General features: G+C 44.8%; 1 protein-coding gene across 2 annotated transcripts in view; it reads right to left on the bottom strand.

Moving 5' to 3' along the window:
- Nucleotides 1–3,682: 3,682 nt before the first annotated feature.
- The window catches only part of VDAC1 (voltage dependent anion channel 1), a 54,893-nt gene continuing 34,678 nt past the window's right edge, over nucleotides 3,683–23,897 (bottom strand). For both annotated transcript variants that reach the window (XM_044280937.1, XM_044280938.1), the window contains exons 7-9: nucleotides 14,198–14,348; nucleotides 10,923–10,980; nucleotides 3,683–4,536 (exon numbers count right to left, since the gene is read on the bottom strand). In XM_044280937.1, coding sequence (XP_044136872.1) covers nucleotides 4,445–4,536; nucleotides 10,923–10,980; nucleotides 14,198–14,348 — 301 coding nt within the window. In that variant the 3' untranslated portion in view covers nucleotides 3,683–4,444. The remainder of the gene's footprint in view (nucleotides 4,537–10,922; nucleotides 10,981–14,197; nucleotides 14,349–23,897) is intronic.

Genomic DNA, 23,897 nt, shown 5'->3' with positions numbered 1-23,897 from the left:
GATATTGCAGCAAGACAATGCAACATGTCACACGGCTTAAAATGTCCAAGTTTGTTTGGAAGAGCATGACCAAGACTTCCAAGTACTATCTTGGCCCCCTTATTCCCCAGACTTGAACCTAATTGAGCATCTGTGGAATTACTTCCACCGTTGTGTTCACTCTATTGATCAACCCCCACGCACCTTCCAGCAGCTATGGGATGCACTGTAGTCGGCAGAGCTCCAGATACCTGGGCCCTTACCTGAGTCATTCCCAGCCGGCTTAGCTGCTGCCTGTGCTGCGCACAGCAGTTATTCTGGTTATTAGCTGGTGAGCATAATATTGTGACTATATGTCTATGGTATTCTACAACCCCAGGTCCTAAAAAGTTTGGATGCTGTGAAAAATTGAAATAAATATAAATGTTAAATAAGTATTTGATCACCTACCAACCAGCAAGAATTCTGGCTCTCACAGACCTGTTAGTTTTTCTTTAAGAAGCCCTCCTACTCTGCACTCATTACCTGTATTAATTGCACCTGTTGGAACTTGTTACCTGTATAAAAGACACCTGTCAACACACTCAATAAATCACACTCCAACCTCTCCACCATGGCCAAGACCAAAGAGCTTCTAAGGGACAAAACGGTAGACATGCACAAGGCTGAGATGGGCTACAGGACAGTAGGCAAGCAGCTTGCTGAGAAGGCAACAACTGTTGGCGTAATTATTAGAAAATGGAAGAAACACAAGATGATTGTCAATCTTCCTCAGTCTGGGGCTCGATGCAAGATCTCGCCTCACGGGATAAGGATAATTCTGAGAAAGGTCAGGAATCAGCCCAGAACTACACAGGAGGACCTGAAGAGCGCTTGGACCAGTCTCAAAGATTACCGTTAGCAACACACTACGCCGTCATGGATTAAAATCCTGCAGGGCACACTAGGTCCCCCTGCTCACGCCAGCACATGTCCAGGCCAGTTTGGAGTTTGCCAGTGACCATCGGATGATCCAGAGGAGGCTTGGGAGAAGGCCATGGGGTCAGATGAGACCAAAATAGAACTTTTTGGTAGCAACTAAACTTGCCGTGTTTGGCAGAAGAAGGATGAGTACAACCCCAAGAACAGAGTCCCAACCATGAAGTATGGGGATGGAAACATCAAACTTTGGGGGTGCTTTTCTGCAAAGGGGACAGGGCAACTGCACCATATTGAAGGGAGGATGGATGGGGCCATGTATCGTGAGATTCTGGCTAACAACCTCTTTCCCTCAGTAAGAGCATTCCAGCATGACAAGGACCCAAAGCACACAGCCAGGGCAACTAAGGAGTGGCTCCTTAAGAAGCATTTCAAGGTCCTGGGGTGGCCTAGCCAGTCTCCAGACCTGAACCCAATCGAAAATCTTTGGAGGAAGCTAAAACTCAATGGGCCAGATTTATCATTAACTTAGGTCAGAATAATGGAGTGAAAAAGTCCCCCAAAAATGCGCAAACGCTAAAACTGCGCACAAATTTGCAACTTTTTTCTGCTCTGCACTATGCTCGCCAGTTTTCTGAAAGTGGGCGTGTTTTCTTATGTAAATGAATCTCTAGACAGATTTACTATTGGGACTATTTAAAAAGTCGCAAAAAAGTCGCAATTTCACTCCAGTGAGGACCATGCTTATCTTATGAGACTTTTTAATAGAACATGCGACTTTTTCATAAAAATGTGCAACGTTTTCCATAAAAAGTGCGACTTTTGTAAAGCTGCTTACTGACGGATAAACTGCTACCGTCAAACCACATTTATTACAGTCTTAAAGGGCCGATCATAAATCTGACTTGGCTAAAACTGACTTTAGCCATATGTGAAAGTGGAGTGAGCTGTCAGAGTAATGACAAATCTGGCCCAATGTAACCCAACGACAGCGACAGTGGGCCAAAATCACTACTGCAGTTTGTGCAAACTACAAGAACTACAGGAAACATTTGACCTCTGTAATTGCAAACAAAGGATTCTGTACCAAGTATCAATTTCTGTTTTTCTATTGTATCAAATACTTATTTCATGCAATAAAATGCAAATGATTTAAAAATCATACAATGTGATTCTCTGTATTTTTTTTTAAGATTCTGTCTGTTACAGTTTTAATGTACCTACAATACAAATTACAGACCTCTCCATTCTTTGTAGGTGGACAAACTTGCAAAATCACCAGTGTATCAAATACTTATTTTCCCCACTGTATGTTGTGCATAAATTACTGTTTCAAAATCGAAAAAAATAAATAAATTGTTTTGTGCCTCAGTTTGGCTTCAGATTTTGAAACATTAATTTATGCGCAGAACTGTAACATGATGTCACAGGCACGAGACTAAGCAAGTCTTGTGTTACTTGTGGTGAGAAGAACAAGCCATCAGCGGAGCCAATACATTTTATTGCAGTACGGAGCGCATATTCTAAACAACGTTTTCAAATGAATCAGGTTCGAACGCGATTCACTCAAGCCTACTGTTCAGCATTGATAGTACCTTTCCAGATGTGTAAGCTGTCCACATCTTAGGCACTAATGGAACCAAGTAGGCTTTTGAACTGTGCGCTGATAAGCTGGATGCTCCTTCTCATCTTCTGCAGAATACGGCCTCTGTGGTTTCCAAAAATAATTTTAAATTTTTATTCATCTGACCACAAAAGTTTTCCATTTTGCCTCAGTACATATTAAATGAGCTTTGGCCTAGAGAAGACAGAAACTTCTCTGGATTGTGTTGACAGATAGCTTTTTCTTGTCGTGATACAGCTTTAACTTGCATTTGTGGATTGCACAGCAACCTGTGTTCATAATGATTTCTGGAAGTGTTCCTGAACCTATGCAATGATTACCAGTACAAAATTATGCTTGTTTTTAATGCATCCAATATTAACCGTTGGCCTTGTCCCTTCTACAGATTTCTCCAGATTATGAATCTTTTGATATTACTGATATTACAATATAGTACTGATATTACTGTAGATGAATGGATATTCAAAGTCATAGCAAATTTACATTGAGGAACACTTTTCTGAAATTATTCCATAATTTTTAGATGCAGTTTTCTGCAGATTTGGTGAACCTCTGCTCATCTTTGAAGAGAAATTACTGAAAATAATTGCACTCATATCAGATACAAAAATCATACTAAAACCTCATTCTAAATATAAGATTCTTAGAAAATATATTTTGATAAAAACACATCTGTGCCAACCTACCACGGCAAGGTGATCTCAGTCAGGCAGGAACTTACTCTATTTGATACCTGTCTCTATGCCATTGGGCATCTACTACACAAGTGTGGTATTGTTGTAATCATACTTACCTGGAGAATGAAGGTAATAGGTCAATTTTACCGCATAGTGAACGGCGTAAAAAAAAGAAAAAAATTTAATTGCATGGTCCTCTAAGAATTAATTTACTAAATGTTATGGTAGTTGCATATGCTAAAAAAGATACTACAGAGATAATTCATCTGTTTAGTTGTCACCTACCACAGTTTATCTCGAAACAGAAAGTTATGGGTAGAATGCCAAAACCATTAATTTACAAGATATTACTGGAGGCTAAATACATTTTTCTGTCAGTAACCCCAGCAATACACACTATTGTCAGCCTCTAGCCTAAAAGGGCTAATGCCAGAGAGGACTGAACACACTGCATTTATCTGCACTATAAAAAAAATACACATCACAGAGTCATATTTGGGATTTATTGGAGTGGATGTTGCATACAGCATATAAGGGGCAGTCTAGTTTCACAAAATGGAAGACACCATGGATTGGCTGCTAAAAAACTAAAATGTAAAAATGGTGCAGGAAATAAAATCAGTCTTTTAGCGAAACGTGGTAACACATGACGTCACTGTTAGAACTTGAGGAACAATGTCTCTTCCCTTGCATATGGCTCTATCAAGCTTTCCTGTAGTGTGTCAGCGAAGGGAATTACAAGGTGCAAAATTTTAAGACACAAAAATACCTTAAGATGGTCTATGGACAACATTTATAATGTCAGACAACTGTCATAAGACTAGAACAGTCCATGAAATACGTGTTCCTCATTGTGTACTTAATATCCCTTTTTTCAGTGTAGGGTCCTCACAATGCTATGCTGAATAATGTAAAATATAGAATTGTATTTCTCATTAGAATTTTATAACTACTCTGGTAAAAAAGGCAAATGACACCTTCCAGTCTAACAAGCATGGTAGAAATAAGCAGCTGTGAAGTATTTCAAACTTATCCTGGAGTAGCAAAATCCCTAAACTGTATTTCTTAATCTGGCATTCCCTCAGCAATAACACTTGAAAGCATAGTGATTCTCATTTTCCCATCAAAACACTTGTCATTGACATAGAAGGTTGTTTGCATCCAGGACACAGGACATTACAAAGGTACACTAGATTCTTAGGATATCTATGCTGCAGAACATCAGACAATTTGGTGCGGAGATCCATTATGCTTCAAATTCTAGTCCCAGGCCTAGTTTGTGGCCTCCTGCATTGATGTTCTTGCCATCGAGCAATGTGGATAGTGTTAATTTGATACCTATAAAAAATAAAAATAAAAAAAATGTTATTCCTTAGCTCCAAGATCTTTCTTAGGGTCCTTTTAAAAGGGCTGATATTCTACCTGGTAAAGAGTGCTGATCCAGGATAAGAGCATGTTGACTGGCAGTTAAGTTTGGAATCCGAATGTATGATTGGGAACAAACTATTGTGTTACCAATCAGTTTTTATTTGGTGGATGCACATCCCGTTTATAAAAGGATGTTGTCTTGCTGACATGATTATTTTTGGTGCCGCATAGTGATGTGAACACCCGACAAACCAGTGTTTGTTGGTTTGTCATGTAATCAACGAGCGTGTTTTATTCCCAATCATTCACCCATGTGGCCCCCTTGCTTTCTTTTCTTTCTTACTTCTCATTCTATTAAATACCCTGACATTACATTCAGGCCCAACAAAGTCATGAGAAAATAGGAATTAGACTTACCGGAAATTCGGTTTCCAGAGATTCCCTCATGACAGCACAACAGGAGGTTGTTTCCCTTTGACCTTCTTGGGACAGGAAACAGGTTAAAAGGTCCCTCCCACTTCCACCCACCAGTGTTTTTCCAGATTATTACACCAGGATGGATGCAACCAATTTATTAAAAGCATCAGAATATCTTATATGCAATATTTACATAGTAGTTAGTAAGGGAGGGAATGTACAGGGTGCCTGTCATGAGGGAATCTCTGGAAAAGGAAATTACCGGTAAGTCTAATTCCTATTTTCCAGCTCATCGCTCATGATAGCACAACAGGAGACGTACCAAATTATAATTTAGGGGGGACCAAGTCTGAGGACAACTTATCTCAGATATTTGTCATTAGATAAAAAATACAAATTCATAGAATTAGGAATAAACCCGAGACAGAAACTTTTTGACTCTGCCAGTAAACTAAATCTTGATGACAGAGTTTGTGAATCCAGTCGTAAATCTGAAATGTCACTTTATCTGCATCCTTGATCAACAGACCTACCACTGTTTATATAGACTTAAATACTTAGAGGTAAAGTGCATCCTTTTTATGGCCGAGGTCTAATAAGACAATTCATTCTTCCTCTAAGCCTAGTCTATATGGTAAGTATCATTGCGTAAAAGCGACTTGCTCTAAAACCAGATAAAGTTATATATAACCACTACACCGAGTAAAAGTTTACTGTAGACCCCCATTGCAGTTCATTACCAAGAGATTAATTGTTATAATCTGATAAACAACTAACTCCAGAATGTCTACAAGGTATACGTAAGAAACTGAGCCAAGCTAACAGCACTGGCACACGGCAGGCATGGACATCAACCATGAGGTAACCAAACTGTACCATTAACTTCACACCGGTCCAGGACAAGCTTGGGATCCCGTACCAGGATGTGTTGGTATGAACTCAAGGGAGAAGAAAGGAGAAAGAATCCTCCCGACGAAACCAGGCCAACCGAGAACCCACCTACCTGCATAGCTTCTAGGTCAGAGACAGCCTTAAGGGTTTCACAAGAGCTTTACATGGCAATAGTCAGTAGACACAGGGACTGAGAAGTGGCAAAAGGTTACAGGACCTGTGCAGCGTACATAGCTGCAGCTTATATGTGTGAGCATGGCTGTAAGCGTGAATGTGGACAGAGGAATGCATAGTCTCTATTGCCTTTTTGTAGCTCCCTGGGTTGGCGTGCAGCGAGGGGAGTCTCCTTCCCGGAGGCGACAGAGGTGCCCTTGGGGGTATGGGTATTAGGTGCAATGAAGGAAGGGGCCCTAATGTTTGTGAAATCAGCACCCTTAGGTGCAAATAGATAGAATAACAGAGAAGAGTTTAGTTGAGCATAAGTTGACATTTACTGAAAATCACTTGTCTTGAGGTAGATATACCAATTCATTGCCATAGATATTATAACAGGTCTAGGTAGGATCTTTACTAAATTTCAGGCCATGAGGCGCGCACGCCAGGCACAGAGGCCATGAGGCGCGCACGCCAGGCACAGAGGCCATGAGGCGCGCACGCCAGGCACAGAGGCCATGAGGCGAGCACGCCAGGCACAGAGGCCATGAGGCAGCATGCCAGGCACAGTATACATTTTTCCTAGATAAAGGAATCAAGTTAGACATAACTAAGCCAGGATTGTAGACCTGAAAGATTTAAGTCTGCGACCTTGTCAATTGAATGCAGCCTTAATTTTTTAATCCACATTCAGTCCTCATTAAAGAAACAGGTGATGCTACTATCACCTGAGTTCCGATTTAGATCCACACACAGATTCTCAATTAAAGTAATTAGAACTGTTGAGGCAATCCAGCTGGTTAAACACATGCATGTTTTACTTACCTGACAAATAGTTTGCATGGTTTACTTACCAATCTTGGAGTATGTGCTGCCAAAGCAAGCACCAATATGTCATGCAGCTTCTACCAACACTTGCATACAAAGCGTTGGTAAGAAGAAAAGAAAAGGCCCCATTCCAGCTGCTGACTGTTTCACACGCACTGAGGAGCGATCCTGCTGAACTCAATTAAGGAACAGCGGATCTAAGCTCCATGAACCCATAGTCGTCCATAGTGAGGTAACCACCAGTTGCATTTCCCACTACATCAGTGTTAGGAGCAAGCCAGGGGACCTCTACATAAGAGGTACTGGCACGGCCACTTGTAGGGTAGGAAGGATGAGGATGAACTCAACGATCTAACCCAGGCCATCAGAGAACCCACCTATAGGCTCGGACTCTGCCAGGTGGGTTCTGGGCTGCTAAGGGACCTCTACCCCGAGAGGTGTTAGCATAGCTATTCAAGACCTGGAAGGAGAGGCCGGACACCCCCCGTTCCTAGTCCCAGGCTTAGGCCCTAAAAGTTCTTGTAGAATCTCTTCAACCCTAGAGCAGGGAACCTCTCTGCGTCTATCCCCTGTAGTGTTAGGAAGAACACTGGTGGGTGGAGGTGGGAGGGACCTTTTAACCTATCTGTTTCCTGTTGCAAGAAGGTCAAAGGGGAACAACCTCCTGTTGTGCCGTCATGAGGGATGAGCTGGAAAAATACAATTTGACAACTAATCTAAAGGTTTTAACAGCTAGCTGGATCTCTACCTAAAACATAAAAATGGCCATACACCAGTAAGGCTACTTTCACACTTGGACTTTCCCTTTCCGCAATTGAGATTCCTTTATAGGATCTCAGTAGTGGGGGGAAAACGCTTCTGTTTTGTCCCTATTCATTGTCAATGGGGACAAAACTGAACTGAACGAAATGGAGTGCACCAAAATGCATTCAGTTCCGTTTGGTTGTGTCCCCATCGCAGATAGAATAAAGCTGCAAGCAGAGTTTTTCTGTCCGCGATATGGTGCGGCGCAAGACGGATCAGTCATAACTCACAATGTAAGTAAATGGGGACGGATCAGTTTTCGCTGACACAATAGAAAACGGATCCGTCCGCTATTGACTTTCAATGTTGTTCATGACTGATTCATCTTGGCAATATTAAAGATAATACAACTGGATCCGTTCATAAGGGATGCAGGTGGGTGTATTATCAGAACGGAAGCATTTTTCTGATCCATGATGGATCCAGCAAACACACTGGTGTGAAAGTAGCCTAAGGCCTCATGCACACGGCCGTTGTTTTGGTCCGCATCCAAGCCGCCAGAACGGCGGCTCGGATGCGGACCAAAACTTCACTTCAACGGGGCCGCAAAAGATGCGGACAGCACTCTGTGTGCTGTCCGCATCTGTTGCTCCGTTCTGTGGCCCTGCAAAACCTGCAAAAAAAATATAACATGTCTTATTCTTGTCCATGCTTTGCAGACAAGAATAGGCAGTTATATGTAAAGGCTGTCCGTGCCGTTCCGCAAATTGCAGAACGAGCACGGACGCCATCCGTGTTTTGCGGATCCGCGATTTGCAGACCGCAAAACACATCACGGTCGTGTGCATGCGGCCTAAGCCAGAGGTTGGAGCACAATCCAAAGTTTAGTAATTATATTTGTTTTGTTGCAGTGGTTACTACTTTCATGAAAGTGACAACAGGAAGTAAAGACTCACCTTTCAATTTTATTCATCCATTATATGATTATTTAAATATACTTTTATATGTATATAAAAATAAAACAAAGCCTACAGCAAAGTTAAAGGGGTTTCCAGACTCCTGATATCGATGACTTTTTCTCAGGATAGTCTTCTAAAAGTGCCTGTGGAGGGCTTGCACAGCCGATAGCTATAGGATAAAGGACCACAGCACTCAATTGCTCAAACATGTTTAATGACGACATGAATATCCAGTGTTGTCCAGTGATCATATCTACAGTGATATAGTGATATCTACAGCCCCAGATCCAGAGCTAAAAAAGGTCTCTATATGACCGAAACGTCCAATTATAAGTGGCTGTTAATTTGCATGCATTATATATCTGAACCACACTGGATATTCATCTTCTAATTAGGCTCCATTCAGACATCCGTACTTTGGGTCCGGATCCGTTTCGCAATTATGCAGAACGGGTGCGGACCCATTTATTTTCAATAGAGACGGAAAAGATGCGGACAGCTGTCCGCATCTGCACCGCAAAAAAAATAGAACATGTCCTATTCTTGTCCGCAGCTGCGGACAAGAATAAACATTTCTATTGGGGTGCTGGCCTGGTGTTTTGCGTGAATGGACCCTAAAACACATTTGAATGAGCAAGAATTATATGAGTGCTGTGGTACTTTAGCCTATCCTCAGAAAAGGTCATTAATATCTAGTCAGTGAGGGTCTGACATCCTGTAGCCCATTGATCAACTGTTCCCTGCAGTCTACGGCTCTGGAACTAGGGCTTAGAATGGAACACAGCGCCATTCAAACTATAGAGGTTGTGCTGGGTTACTACAGCTCAGTTACCATTGAAGTGAATGAGAGCTGAGCTGCAGTAACCCAGCACAGTCACTACACTTAATGGAGCTGTGCTTCCTGTTCCATTCAAAGTGCTAGTTCCACTGCTGGAGGGGATACAGGGTGTCGGACAGTCACCGACAGGATATTAATTACCTACCCTGATGATAGGTCATCAATATCAGATGCCTGGAAAACCGAAGTGAAATACCCATTTAAATAGAACACGTTATCCCCTATCCACTGGACAGGAGATAACGGTTAGACCGGTGGGAGTCAGACTGCTACAACCTCCACTGATCACGAGATAAGCATCCCACCTTTTAATGGAGTGATCACCTATTTCCAGCAATCTCACAGACTCTAAATGGAGCACTGTGATCTGAATGAGTAGTGCGTATGCTTCAACACTGATCATTCAAACAGAGGACATGTTTACCCTGTTCTCATGGGCACCTTGAGCTTGTGATCAGAGGGAGTCCCAGCGGTCATACCCCACTGATCTAACAGTTACCCCCTACCCTGTGTATAACAAACTCCCAATCGTAATCATATTTCCTACCTGTCCTCCCTAGTACCCAACTCCAAACAGTTACCTATACACAATTTTCTATAGTTCTAAGTCTATCTATTGCTGTGCAACTTGAGCCCCTTTACACTGCCCAATGTTTGGGCAGATGATCGCTAATGAGTCCGTGCAGTCACCTAAATCTTAGTTTGCCGACAGCAGATTGTGCTAAGGGCTGTTTCACACGAGCGGATGCCATGCGGGTAATCCGCTGCGAGAGAGTGCCAAGCCCCGCTCTAGACAGCAGAGACACGGAGCATTAACATGATTGTATACTGCTCCGTGCCTCTCTGTGACCTTTTTACTACAAACCACAGTGACAACTTTATCTCACTGTGATTTTGTAGTAAAGAGATCACAGAGAGGCACGGAGCAGTATCAATCATGTTAATGCTCCGTGTCTCTGCTGTTCAGAGCGGGGCTTAGCACTTTCACGCAGCGGATTACCCGCACGGCATCTGCTCGTGTGAAAGAGCCCTAAAAAGCACACTGCTGCCGACAAATAATGATTCTGTAGGGGCACGAGCAATGGTATTCGTGATCACTCCTCCCCTTACTGTGGAGGAGATTGCTGCATTTAATAGCAGTGGTCTCCTCCACACATCGAGTGGGTGATTGTCAGGAAGGAATGCTTTCTTTTCGATAATCGCATGCTCGGGCCATGTAAAAGGGTCTTTACGCATACCCCCATAGACCTATCCCAGATCTGCGACAAACTTTTTTCTAGAATCAATCTCCCTATGTTGTTGTCACTAATGGACTTGCTATCGTTTGCATTACCTTTTAGTTTACCATTGAGCTACAAACAGGCATGATAACCTCCATTGATCTCCTTAATCACTTTTGCTACCCTGCGGCCCTTTAAACATTGACTTTGCCTACTCAATACTGTTATACTGTTATAAAACTAATAAAAAGACATTGAAAAAAATTAGCAGGATAATAGATGATACAGTAGTAGTGGAATCTTTACCTGGCTTAAGAGTCTGAGTATATCCTAATCCAATCAGACTTGAGTTATTCACTTTCGCCTGTAAGAAATCATTACTTAATTATTAATACTAACCAATTCAAATGAAACACTTCATGCAATAATGAGACAGATGTATAATGTGCATATTAGATTCACACCGATAAAGGGACACTGTATTAGCATAGTGAGATATGAGCAACTATCTCCACTACTGATTTATGCTGATGGTAAATCATAACCCTGGTACTGAAAAAATATTAATTAATTACTTTACCGGTCTTGGTACTGATCTTGGTCACCGCATATTGAATAGGATTTTGTCAAAGCCCATCCACACTTTCCAATAACAATATGTTTCCCAGGCACAGTGTATATGGTACATATATGAAAGTATATATGATATGTGAACGTGCCATGTATACAAGAGTTTATATAGTATGTATGTTTCCTAAGTATCCATCTTGGAAACACATGGGGTTTCTACCATGCATCAGTGTATATGAGTGTATATATGATATACAATACATTTAGAAAGGCATCAGACCTTTTCACTTTTTTGACATGTTGCTATGTTGTGGCCTTGTGCTAAAAAAAACATAAGAAAAATCAAGTTTTTCCCATGAATCTGAACTCAGTACCACATAATGAGAAGGTGAAAACAGAATTTTAGAAGTGTTTGCAAATGTATTAAAAGGGAAAAACTAAAATTGTGTGTGGACATAAGAATTCAGATTCTTTGCTATGACACTTGAAATTCAGCCTTCCTTTTCTTTTGACCATATTTGAGATGTTTCTGCACCTTGGTTGAAGTCCACCTGTGGTAAATTCAGTTGACTGGACATGATTAGGAAAGACACCCCCCCCCCATATATATAAGGTCTCACAGCTGACAATGCATATCAGAGCAAAAACCGAGCCATGAGGAGAAAGACCTACCTGTGGAGGTACATCTCTAGAAAAAGGTACAGAAAAATTTTGCGCTGAAAGTTCCCAAGTGCACAGTAGGCTCCATAAATCTTAAATGGAAGAAGTTTGGAATAACCAGAACTCTTCCTAGAGCTGGCAGCTTCATTAAACTAAGTAATGGGGGAGAAGAGCCTTGGTAAGAGAGGTGATCAAGAATGCAGTGGTCACTCCGGCTGAGCTCCAGCAATCCTATGTGCAGATGGGAGAAACTTCCAGAAAGTCATCCATCACTACAGAACTCCACCAATCTGGGCTTTATGGCAGTGTGGCCAGAAAGAAGACTCTCCTCAGTAAAGCCTCGTTCACACATCAGTGTTTTGGTCAGTGAATTCCATCAGTGATTGTAAGCCAAAACCTTATATCTTATATCTGTGTAGGCTCCAGTCTGGGTTTTGGCTCACAATCACTGATGGAAATCACTGACCAAAACACTGATGTGTGAATGAGGCATGATAGACACATGAAAGTTTGCAAAAGGCACCTAAAGGACGTTCAGACAGGATTCTCTGGTCTGTTAAAAGAAAGACTGAACCTTTTAGCTCCAATTCTAAGCATCATGTCTGGGGGAAACCAGGCACTGCTCATCGCCTGCCCAATACCATCCCTACTGTGAGGTATGGTGGTGGCACAATCATGTTGTGGGCGGTTTTCAGTGGCTGGGACAGAGAAAGTGGTCAGGGTTGAGAGAAAGCTGACTGGTGCAAATTACAGAGATGAATGAAAACCTGATCCAGAGTGCTCTGGACTGCAGACTGGGCCAAAAGTTCACCTTCCAACAAGGCAACTACCCTAAGCACACAGCCAAGACAACACAGGAGCAGCTTAGGGACAACTCTGAATATCCTTGTGTGGCCCAGACAGAGCTCTCACTTGAACCCAATCACACATCTTTGGAGAGACCTGAAAATGGCTGTCCACCGACACTCCCCATCTAACTTGACAAAGTTTGAGCAGATCTGCAGAAAATGATAGAAAATCCCCAAATCGGGTATGCAAACCTTTAGCACAAGCCTGTAACATAACAAAATGTGAGAAAAGTAAAAGGATCTGAAGACTGTGTGTGTGTGTGTGTACGCGCATGCTGTGTATGTAAGGCTACTTTCACAATGGTGTTTTGGTTTTCCGCTTGTGAGATCCGTCATGGGCTCTCACAAGCGGTCCAAAATGGATCGGCTTTGCCCTAATGCATTCTGAATGGAAAAGAATACAGCCAAGTCCATGAGGAGAGCCCTCCCAGCCTCACTACACTATGGGTGACAGGCCGCTGTATATACAGAGGCCCGGCAATCAAAGCTGTGCTGCTTTTGTGCCATTCTGGCCGGTAGATGTATGGTTCTGTATCTGTAATATGTAGATGGGGGCCAACCAGCCAGCGTCAAGGACTGACTGATAGATTTGTCAAATCAAGCTTTTCCACCTATTTTTAAATAAGGTTTAGAGTTTATTTTAACTAAATATCACCCTGTCCATTTTAAAGGGGAACCTGTCACCAGGATTTTGGGTATAGAGCTGAGGACATGCCCGCTAGCACATCCGCAATACCCAGTCCCCATAGCTCTGTGTGCTTTTTTTGTGTATAAAAAAAACTATTTAGTACATATGTGTCCTGTCCCTGACTCATCTCAGGGACAGGACTCATCTAAGGTTAATTTTCATATGTATCAAATCAGGTTTTTTTTTACACAATAAAAGCACACAGAGCTATGGGGACTGGGTATTGCGGATGTGTTAGTGGCTATCTAGAAACCCATGTCCTCAGCTCTATACCCAAAAGACATTATTTGAACAGTATATGAAAGCACACAGAAAGGCTTTGTGTAACCTGGGCGTAATTGACAACCGGGTGCTACCATTCCCCCCGTCAACAGGATGTGTGATGCAGCCAGCTAGTATATAAGGACCCATGTAAGCCCAATATGTAAGGAAACACCTCTGTGAGAAGGGAAATGGTGACAGACAGTTGTCCATTTGTTCATACATTTCTAAGAGGAATACCAGAGGAACAGCACAACAATGAGTTCTAAGAAAATATGCTCCAGTGTTATTTCATGGGGAATGCATGCATTTACTAAAACTTGCCAGGAGAGCAGACATATCATTTGTAACGGTGTTATGGTGTCTAAATACAGACGCGAGATATGTAAGCAATAATTTTCAGTAATATAGCTTAAAATGTGGTGGATGGCCCCAAGTTAGGAGAGGGGCCCATATCCTAGAAGCTCCTGCATCTGTTCTAATGATCCCTCAATCCCAATCTTGGCAGTACGATGAGGCAGCTATACAGTACACACACTGCAATGCATACTTACAGAGAATGAAGCATCAGAGTCTATTTGATATTTGGCTGCTATTCCGAAGCGCGTGTTGCTGTTTCCTGCTGTCCATGCCAAGTTTATGGCAGTTTCCAGTTTATCATTCACTTTCTGATATACCGAGCCTCCAAATTCAGTACCGTCGTTCCTGTTGGCAACATCTTTTATTAATCAATAGACATGCATAGCTTCTGAGCAGCGAGGGGATCAGAACTACAACTTCAGTAAACTCCTATATATACACAAAGGTCCAATCTATAATGTGTGTGTTTGTACCTTGGCCATCCACATTTGTGAATGATGTAATCTGGTTTGATCTTTCACTATAATCCCGCCTGAGATAAGTGTGCTCCACCATCAGCTGCTAATGCTGTAGCCTCGAGCAAGCTACAGTGCTGCGGGCCTCCTGAGATACGCACAGGTCTCCAGTAGCACATAACCTGTCCTAGTTACGTTCTAGGAGGAATTTCTAAGGCTACTTTCACACTAGCGGTTTTACTGGATCAGCAAGAACACTTCCGTTACTGATAATACAACCATCTGCATCTTTAACATATCCAAGACGGATCCGTCATGAACTCCAATGAAAGTCAATGGGGGACAGATCCGGAACTCCAATGAAAGTCAATGGGGGACAGATCCGTTTTCTATTGTGTCAGAGAAAACCGTCCCCATTGAATTGCATTGTGGGTCATGACGCAGTTTGCTCTCTGGTATGAGAACAGAATGCATTTTGAAGCATTCCGTTCTGTTCAGTTACGTTTTGTCCCCATTGTCAATGAATGAGGACAAAACGGAAGCGTTTTTTTCTGATATTGAGACCCTATGACGGAACTCAATACCGGAAAATATTAACGCTAGTGTGAAAGTAGCTTTACAGTGACCATAGACAGCGGCCATCTAAATTTGAAGCAGTCATTAACCTAAAAAAATAAATAAAATAAAATAAAAATGCATATGTAGCTAATCAAAGATATTAGTGAATTTATTTATACTGACATGGTTTTTATGTTTGTTTTTTTTGTTTTGTTTTTTATGCAAGAGGCCCATTTCTCATTATAAAATGCTGTGTCCAAAAATATAAAAACAAAATTACACATAATTAGTAACTTCACTATAAAACAAATGTACAATTTATCCAGTATAATGAACACCATAAAAAGAAAAAACAATACCATAGTTGCCTTTTTTTCATGCTCATTCCATCCCTCAAAAAATAGAATAAATGATCAAAAATGTTATGTGCCTCAAAATAGTACTCATAACCTCTACAGATCATAAAGTAAAAAAATCGGTAGTTAGTCTTACCGGTAACGTTCTTTCCAGGAGTCCAACATGACAGCACATGGGAGGATGTCTAATCCAATCACTGTTGGGACAGGAAGTGAAACAGATTAAAAGCCCCCCCCATCCCTCCAATCTCCAGTGTCTTCTAAATTACTACACCGGATGGATGCAACACAATTTTATTACTAATATGATAAGCAATGTTAACATCACACTGAATCACATAATAGGGAGGGAATTAGTAGTGCTGTCATGTTGGACTCCTGGAAAGAACGTTACCGGTAAGACTAAATACCGATTTCCAGGACGTCCTCCATGACAGCACATGGGAGAGTTACCAACTTAGCCATCAGGGAGGGACCACAGCCTGTAGAACCTTACGCCCAAAGGAAAGCTGACGATTGGACGGTAGGTTCAACCTGTAATGTTTACAAAAGGTGTTATAACTTGTCCAGGTGGCTGCCTGACAAATCTGATCTATAGAGGCGTTCGCCTTCTCCGCCCAGGAAGCTGCGACAGCCCTAGTAGAATGTGCTCTGATAGAGATAGGACAGGGACTATCCTGAAGACGATATGCTTCCACAATTGTTGACTTGATCCACTGTGTCAGAGTCCTTCTAGTCACTTTCTTCCCTCTTCCTGCTCTACCAAATTGTACAAAGAGGTTTGAGTCCTTCCTATCAGGATCTGTTCGGCGAAGGTATTCAAGGACTGCCCGACGGACGTCCAGGCAATGGAATTTCTCCTCTTCCGGATCTCTAGGAGAGGCGTAAAAAGAAGGTAAGAATATTTCTTGTTCCCTATGGAAAGTAGAGACGACTTTAGGGAGGAACGCTGGGTCTAACTGAAGAATTATTCGATCCGGGCAGACTCTTAAGAAAGGTTCCTTCATGGATAAGGCCTGAAGTTCACCAATTCTGCGTGCTGAAGTGATGGCTACCAAGAAGGCCGTCTTCCAGGAGAGCAATTTTAATGGAATGGTGTCCAAGGGTTCAAAGGGCATCTTACAGAGGGCATCTAGAACTATAGATAAGTCCCAAGGAGGAACAGTCTGTCTCAGAGTGGGTTTTAGTCTGGATATAGCCTTTACGAACCTCTTTATCCAACGATGTTCTGCTAGTGGGTAGTCCAGGAAGAATGATAAGGCAGATATCTGCACCTTGATCGTGCTAGGGCGTAGCCCTAGATCAAAGCCTCTCTGTAGGAAGTCAAGAATCTGCGCGATGGAAGGAGTTGATCTGGATGTATATCAGCCAACCAGGAATTAAATCTGTTCCAGATCTTCCTATATATAGCATTTGTAACTGGTTTCCTACTTTTTTGTAGTGTGGAGATTACAGCATGTGACAAGCCCTGCCTGCTCAGCATTCTCCTTTCAGGATCCAGGCTTTCAGATTCCACTTTTCCAGATCCGGGTGGGGAAGGGACCCCTGAGTGAGGAGGTCCGGCTGCAGAGGGAGGGATATTGGTTCTTCTACCTTTAGCCTGTCTAACAGGGGATACCAGCTCCTCTTCGGCCAGGCTGGGCCTATGAAAATGAACTTCCCCGAGCTCTCGCTGATCTTCCTCAAGGTGGCCGGGATAAGCGGGATTGGCGGGAAGGCGTAAGCTAGATCCATGTCCCATGATTTTGACATGGCATCTATCCCCAGAGGATCCCCGCTGGGATCTAGGGAAAAGAACTGAGACGCCTGGGCGTTTTCCTTGGAGGCTAGGAGATCCACCTGGGGGTACCCCCATTTCCTGCAGATCTGGTGAAAGACTTGCCTGTTCAGCATCCATTCTCCCGGATGGAATCTTCTTCTGCTCAGGTAGTCTGCTGTAACATTGTCCTTCCCTCTGATATGGAGGGCTGAGATAGATAGGATATTTTCCTGTGCCCAAAGGAAGATTTTTTCTGCGACCTCCTGAAGGCCTGGGTTCTGAGTTCCCCCTTGATGCCTTATATAGCAGACTGTAGTTATATTGTCTGACAGAACTTGAACGTGGTTCCCTTTTAAGAGAAGTTCTGCTGCTTGGAGAGACCTTAGTACCGCCATTAATTCTCTTACGTTTGAGGAGCGCTGACTCTCTGCCAGGGACCATAAACCCTGAAAGAGATGATCTTCTATGTGTGAACCCCAGCCGGTCATGCTGGCATCGGTCACCACCGTCAAACAAGGTCTTCTCAACCAGTGAACCCCTCTCTGTAGGTTGTCGGGAGTTATCCACCAGTTCAAGGACTCCTTTATGGACATTGGGATCCTGATCTTCCTGTCTAGAGACCTCTGGTCTTTGTCCCACTTGGTGAGGACTAGACCCTGAAGTGGCCTTGAGTGGATCTGGGCCCACTGGACCATCTGAATACAGGATGTCATCAGGCCTAGTATCCGCATAGCCTCTCTGATGGAGCAGAGGTTTTTCCTTTGGAAGGAGGATATTTCTTCTATGAAAGCGTCGCGTTTTGAACCTGGAAGGAAGGACATCTGTCTCTGGGAGTCCAGAAGGGTGCCTAGAAAGATCTTCCTTTCGCTCATGCAAAGATCTGATTTCTCTAGGTTGATAATCCAGCCTAAGTCCTGTAGAACCCGTAACGTCGTCTGCAGATGGTTCCGCAGAAGGACCTCTGAGGATGCTGTCAGGAGGAAGTCGTCTAAGTACGGGACTATTGTTATTCCCTGTTGTCTCAGGAACGCCATTATCTCTACTATTAGTTTCGTAAAGATGCGTGGGGCACTTGAAATCCCAAATGGAAGACATTGGAACTGGAAGTGATGCACTATGCCATCTAACGTCACCGCGAACCTGAGGAACTGATGATGGCTTGGATGAATGGGGACATGATAGTAGGCATCTTTGAGATCGATGGTGCACATCAATGCCCCTGCTGGAATCAGTGGAACCGTTGAACGTATTGACTCCATCTTGAATCTGAAATATTGGATCCAATTGTTCAGGAACTTCAGGTTTATGATAGTTCTTAGTGAACCGTCTGGTTTTTTTACCCAGAACAGTTTGGAGTAGTGGCCTCTGCCCTGTTGGGGTCTTGGAACAGGAACTATTGCTTCCATTGCGCAAAGTTTCTCCAAGTCCTGAACCATCTGGTTCTTTAGAGACGGAGACTGGGGAGTGGTAACACAGAATCTCTGAGGGGGAGGATGACGGAACTCTATCTTGTACCCCTCTCGAACCGTCTGAAGTACCCAGGGGTTCTGAGTTACTAAAGGCCACTGATGACTGAAGAACCGAAGTCTCCCCCCCACAGGTCTGGCGTCATTTACTCTGGTAAGAGGAAGTGTTGGGTTTGAGAAGGAACCCCCTCCCCTTACCACCTTTGGGGTAGCTCCACCTGCCTGATTTGCCTTTCCCTCTACCTGGAAAATTCTGTGACTGACCCTGGCCTGAATCCCTCCGAAAGGACTGAGTCTTCTTAGACCTCTCTTCCGGAAAGCCCTTTTTTCTGTCCGCGGCACTCTCAAGGATTGTATCTAGGACAGGGCCAAACACATGTGAACCTGAGAAAGGGATTGAACAAAGTTTATTCTTTGACGCTACATCCCCTGACCAACTTCTTAGCCAAAGGGCCCTTCTAGCCGAATTCGCCAGGGTGCTGTTTCTAGCTGAAATCCTGATGGATTCGGCCGAGGAGTCCGCCAGGTAGGCCGTAGCCATCTTAAGAAGGGGAATAGATTCTAGAATGTCTTCCCTTGGGGTTTTTAGTCTAAGGTGGTTCTCTAGCTGATTCAGCCATAACCCCATAGACCTGGCTACCGAGGTGGCAGTAATGTTGGCGTTAATAAGAGCAGATGAACACTCCCAGGCCTTCTTAAGTAGCCCCTCCGCCTTCCTATCCATAGGGTCTTTTAAGTTTGAGGAATCTTCGAAGGGGATGGTGGTCTTCTTTGTGACCTTCGCCACCTGAATGTCTATCCTGGGAACTTCGTCCCATAGTTTAGTATCCTCAGGATTAAAAATCAGCCGATTTTTAAATTCCCTAGGCATAACTAGCTTCTTTTCGGCCTCCTTCCATTCCTCCAGAATTATCTCCTTCAGATGGGAGTTTACTGGGAATAGGCGAGTCTTTTTTGCCCCTAACCCCCCATACATCTCGTCCTGAACGGATATGGGAGGGCTAGCTTCCTCTACTTGCATGGTATCTCTAACCGCATGGAGGAGGGCGTCTAAGTCCTCAGTAGAAAATAAAAATCTTTTAGGGTGGTCTGAAGAGCCGGAAGCAGAGATGGTGTCGTCTTTAATCTCTCCGTCCGAGACTTCCTGATTATCAGAATCAGAGTCCTCCTGAGTCCTCCTTCTTTTTGGGGGAGGGGAGTCAGGTTGAGAAGGAGGTGGCGGAGGGTTTAGGGAAGAAACCGTAGCCTGTACTTCTTCACGAACGATATTTCTAAGTTCTGTGAGAAAGGACGGCTGCTCCTCCTTCATTAACCTGGCAATGCAATCGGCACATAGCTGCTTCTTGTAAGATATATGCATCTTTTCCCCACAAGTTGCACACTTTCTCGGTTTCCTTCTGGGGTCCTGAGAAGACGACTGCCCAGAACTCTTTTTATCCTAGAAAAAAATCAGAGAAACCGCGCTCAATGACTGGGGAGAGTACACCAGGGTATAAGGACAAAGACACTTACATGAGCTGCAGCAGAGGGGTCAGACGCAATCTCAGATTTGGCTGACGCTTGGGGCTCCATGGTGGCTAAGCAAACACACAGCCGCTCACAACTTCCCCACTGGGGCTTACCTCCACCTCTGCTGCCGCGCTGCTCCGTTCTTATAAGGGGAACTCAACCCCCCAGGGGGGAGGGAGTCAACCCCTGAGCGCGAGGCCGGGCTTCCAGGCCTCCAGCGCTTGTGCTGGGCGCCGCCATCTTGTTTCCGGCTGACCCGGAAGTGACGTCATGATGCGACGACGACGCCGTTGGGAGCGCGCCGCTGAGCCGAGAGCTCCCGGAGGAGAAGCGGCATCAGCGTCCCGCCTGCCGCCGTCCCAGGCAGGTCGGGACAAGCTAGAGAACCCCCGGAGGGGGAGCTAGCGGGGCCGTACGGGACGCCGCCCGACCTGGCCTGAGAGGGGAGTACCGGAACCCCCGACCCGACCTGGCCCCCTGGTGCCTAGGTAAGCACCCGATTCTTAAAACGATAACCTGCTTCACCCTCATCCCAGTAGGGACAGGAAGACACTGGAGATTGGAAGGATGGGGGGGGCTTTTAATCTGTTTCACTTCCTGTCCCAACAGTGATTGGATTAGACATCCTCCCATGTGCTGTCATGGAGGACGTCCTGGAAAAGGTTATGGCTCTTAGGGCTCATACACACAGCCGTTGCCAGGGCCATTCCTTGCATTGGGGACTGCAATTTGCGGTCCCCAATGCACAGGAAAGGCTACTTTCACATTAGCGTTCGATCGGATCCGTTCTGAACGGATCCGCTCATATTGATGCAGACGGTGGCTCCGTTCAGAACGGATCCGTCTGCATTATAACTTAGAAAAATTTTCGAAGTGTGAAAGTAGCCTGAGCGGATCCGTTCAGACTTTACATTGAAAGTCAATGGGGGACGGATCCGCTTGAAGATTGAGCCATATGGTGTCATCTTCAAGCGGATACGTTCCCATTGACTTCCATTATAAGTCGGAACAGATCCGCTCGCCTCCGCACGGCCAGGCGGACACCCGAACGCTGCTTGCAGCGTTCAGGTGTCCGCTCACTAAGCGGAGGCTGAGCGCTGGCAGACGGATGCATTCTCAGTGGATCCGCCTCCACTGAGAATGCATTAGGGCCAGATGGCTGCGTTCAGGGCCGCTTGTGAGCCCCTTCAAACGGAGCTCACGAGTGGACACCTGAACGCAGGTGTGAAAGGAGCCAAACGTCCGTGCGGCTTCCGCAGACTGATCCAGACTCATTCAACTTGAAAAGGTCAGTGATGCATCTGCAAAAAATAAAACAAAAAATAGAGCATGGACTTCATAGTGCTTCCGTTCTGAACCTTCAGGATTGTGTACCCAATGCCATGCAAAAACACCCGGGGCCCGTTTGTGTGCATGAGCCCTTGGAATATAGTAACACATAGTGTTTTATTTTATTTTTGTGCAAAAGTAATAAAGCATAAAAACTATATAATTTTGGCATTGCTGTAATTGTACTGCAAGAGGAACACAGTAAAAACAAAACCCCAAAAACAATAGCATTTTTTTTTTTTTTAACCAATAGCAATATAAAAATAATGTTCTGACTTGATGCGAAGGGCAACAAGGCACTTTCTATCAGACAATTTTGATAAATGAGGTCAATACTGTAGGGATTGATGACATTTTGCGTCAAGTAGAGGGGCAGATTTATCAAAACTGTTAGGCTTATTTCACACAGGCGAGGTGAACGCATTGTACCTGCACTGAATCCGGACCCATTCATTTCTATGGGGCTGTGCAGATGAGCGGTGATTTTCACGCATCACTTGTGCGTTGCGTGAAAATCGGAGCATGCTCTATATTGTGGGTTTTCCAAGCAACGCAGGCCCCATAGAAGTGAATGGGACTGCGTGAATATCGCAAGCATCCGCAAGCAAGTGAGGATGCAGTGCGATTTTCACGCACGGTTGCTAGGAGACGATCGGGATGGAGACCCGATCATCATTATTTTCCCTTATAACATGGTTATAAGGGAAAATAATAGCATACTTAATACATAATGCATAGGGCTGGAGGGGTTAAAAAAAAAAATCCACTTGTTCGCGCAGCCCGGCTTCTCTTCTGTCTTCATCTTTGCTGTGCACAGGAAAAGGACCTGTGGTGACGTCACTACGTTCATCACATGGTCCGTCACACGATCCATCACAGTGGTAAAAGATCATGTGATGGACCATGTGATGAGCACAGTGATGTCATCAAATGTACTATTCCTCAAAGAAGAAGATAGAAGAGAAGCTGGGCTGCACGAACAAGTGGATTAAGGTGAGTTAAATTATTTTTTATGTTATTTTCTCGTGCATGGCATTGGGGGACACAGCACCATGGGTATATGTCCAACTACCACTAGGAGGCACTAGACACAAAAAGTGTTGGCTCCTCCCAGGTGGGCTATACCCTCTCCACAGGCACGAGGCTATTCAGTTTTAGTCTAGTGTCCGTAGGAGGCAGACCTGTCCTGCTTTTTTGCAGGTTCTGCTGTTTATTTTTATTCTTTTTTTCTCTCTTCCGCAGGTCGGTTTTTTTCCACCGTTATACCTGCTGCAGGCTGGGGCTCCATCGTGTTCCACTTTAGTTGCCCCCCCTGCGGGCGCGTACTTCGGTACCATCGCCGGTCACCCAGTCCCCACGGACTGCATCCGCAGTGGCTTGCCGGCATTCCCACGGTTCCCGTGTTGAGTCTGCCGAAGGGGTGACCGTGCTGCGCCCGAAGACATCGGATGGTGAGTATATCGGATGGTGAGTATACTCCCCTGTCCCTGTGTCCCTGCCCCAGGGTTAGGTTCCCTTCTGTGGCCAGGGGGATGGGATCCACCTTAGCTGGGGGTCCTGGGGAGCCTCTTCGTTCCTCCTAGCCAACCCCCTCCCCCTCCTGGGGGGGTTATATTCATTTTTTTCCTCCCTTCTTTTCCCCCTCGGTTGGTCTTTTCTCTCCTCCCTGGCCACAGTCTCTCCCTGGCTTCCCCGCTACTTTAGTCCCCGGCTTCTGCCGGGACTAGGCCTCATCTTCTATGGCCTGTCCCCGGCTCCCAGGTGCTCTGTTTGCCCTGATCTGCCTATCCCCAGGTGTCGCTTCTCCCCCCCTACCCTACTCACCTATTTTTATGGTTCGGTGGGCCCTCTGTCGGCCGCGGTTCGCCCCGCCCCCCTTGCTCCATTCCCGGCCACCTCATAAATCGAGGCCCCGGCTTTTGGGCCTGCTAGGCCGCAATCTTCCCGGCCCCTCCCCCTTGCTTCCCGGGCTTTTCTGAGCCCCGCCCGGCCCTCGGGAGGAGCTATCTCCTCACCCTTTCCTGGGCTAACATGTTTTTTCTGTTGGAGGGGGTGGTTAACCCCTCGATTGCTTCATGTCCCCTGCAGCCCTACTGACCACCTCTTTTTTGGGGAACAGCTGCTGCTGCACCTCTTTGGGGGAACACTGCGTCCGGGTCAGGATAGACAGCCTCTGCTGGCTGCTTTTTGAGCATCTCTTCTCCCAACAGCTCCTCGGTCGCCACGTGTTTTCACGTGCGTCCGCTGTCTACAATGGCTGCCATGTGGTCATCCTGTCCCTGCTGGTGTGCAGTACCTCTTCCCAGATCCCATTGTTTTCCCTGAACAATCTTTTTGTGTAGGTTCCCCATGAATGGGTCCCTCCGTGTCAATGCCATGGGAACCTTGGCCGACTCTCCCTGGCAGTGTCGCTGGAACGCTACCAACCCATATTGCGGCCACCTCTGCCCTCCCAGGGTCCT

This window comes from Bufo gargarizans, chromosome 2 (assembly GCF_014858855.1).
Source record: "Bufo gargarizans isolate SCDJY-AF-19 chromosome 2, ASM1485885v1, whole genome shotgun sequence".
NCBI lineage: Eukaryota > Metazoa > Chordata > Amphibia > Anura > Bufonidae > Bufo > Bufo gargarizans.
Note: the sequence above shows the minus strand (reverse complement) of the source record. Positions and strands in the feature narration are given on the sequence as shown.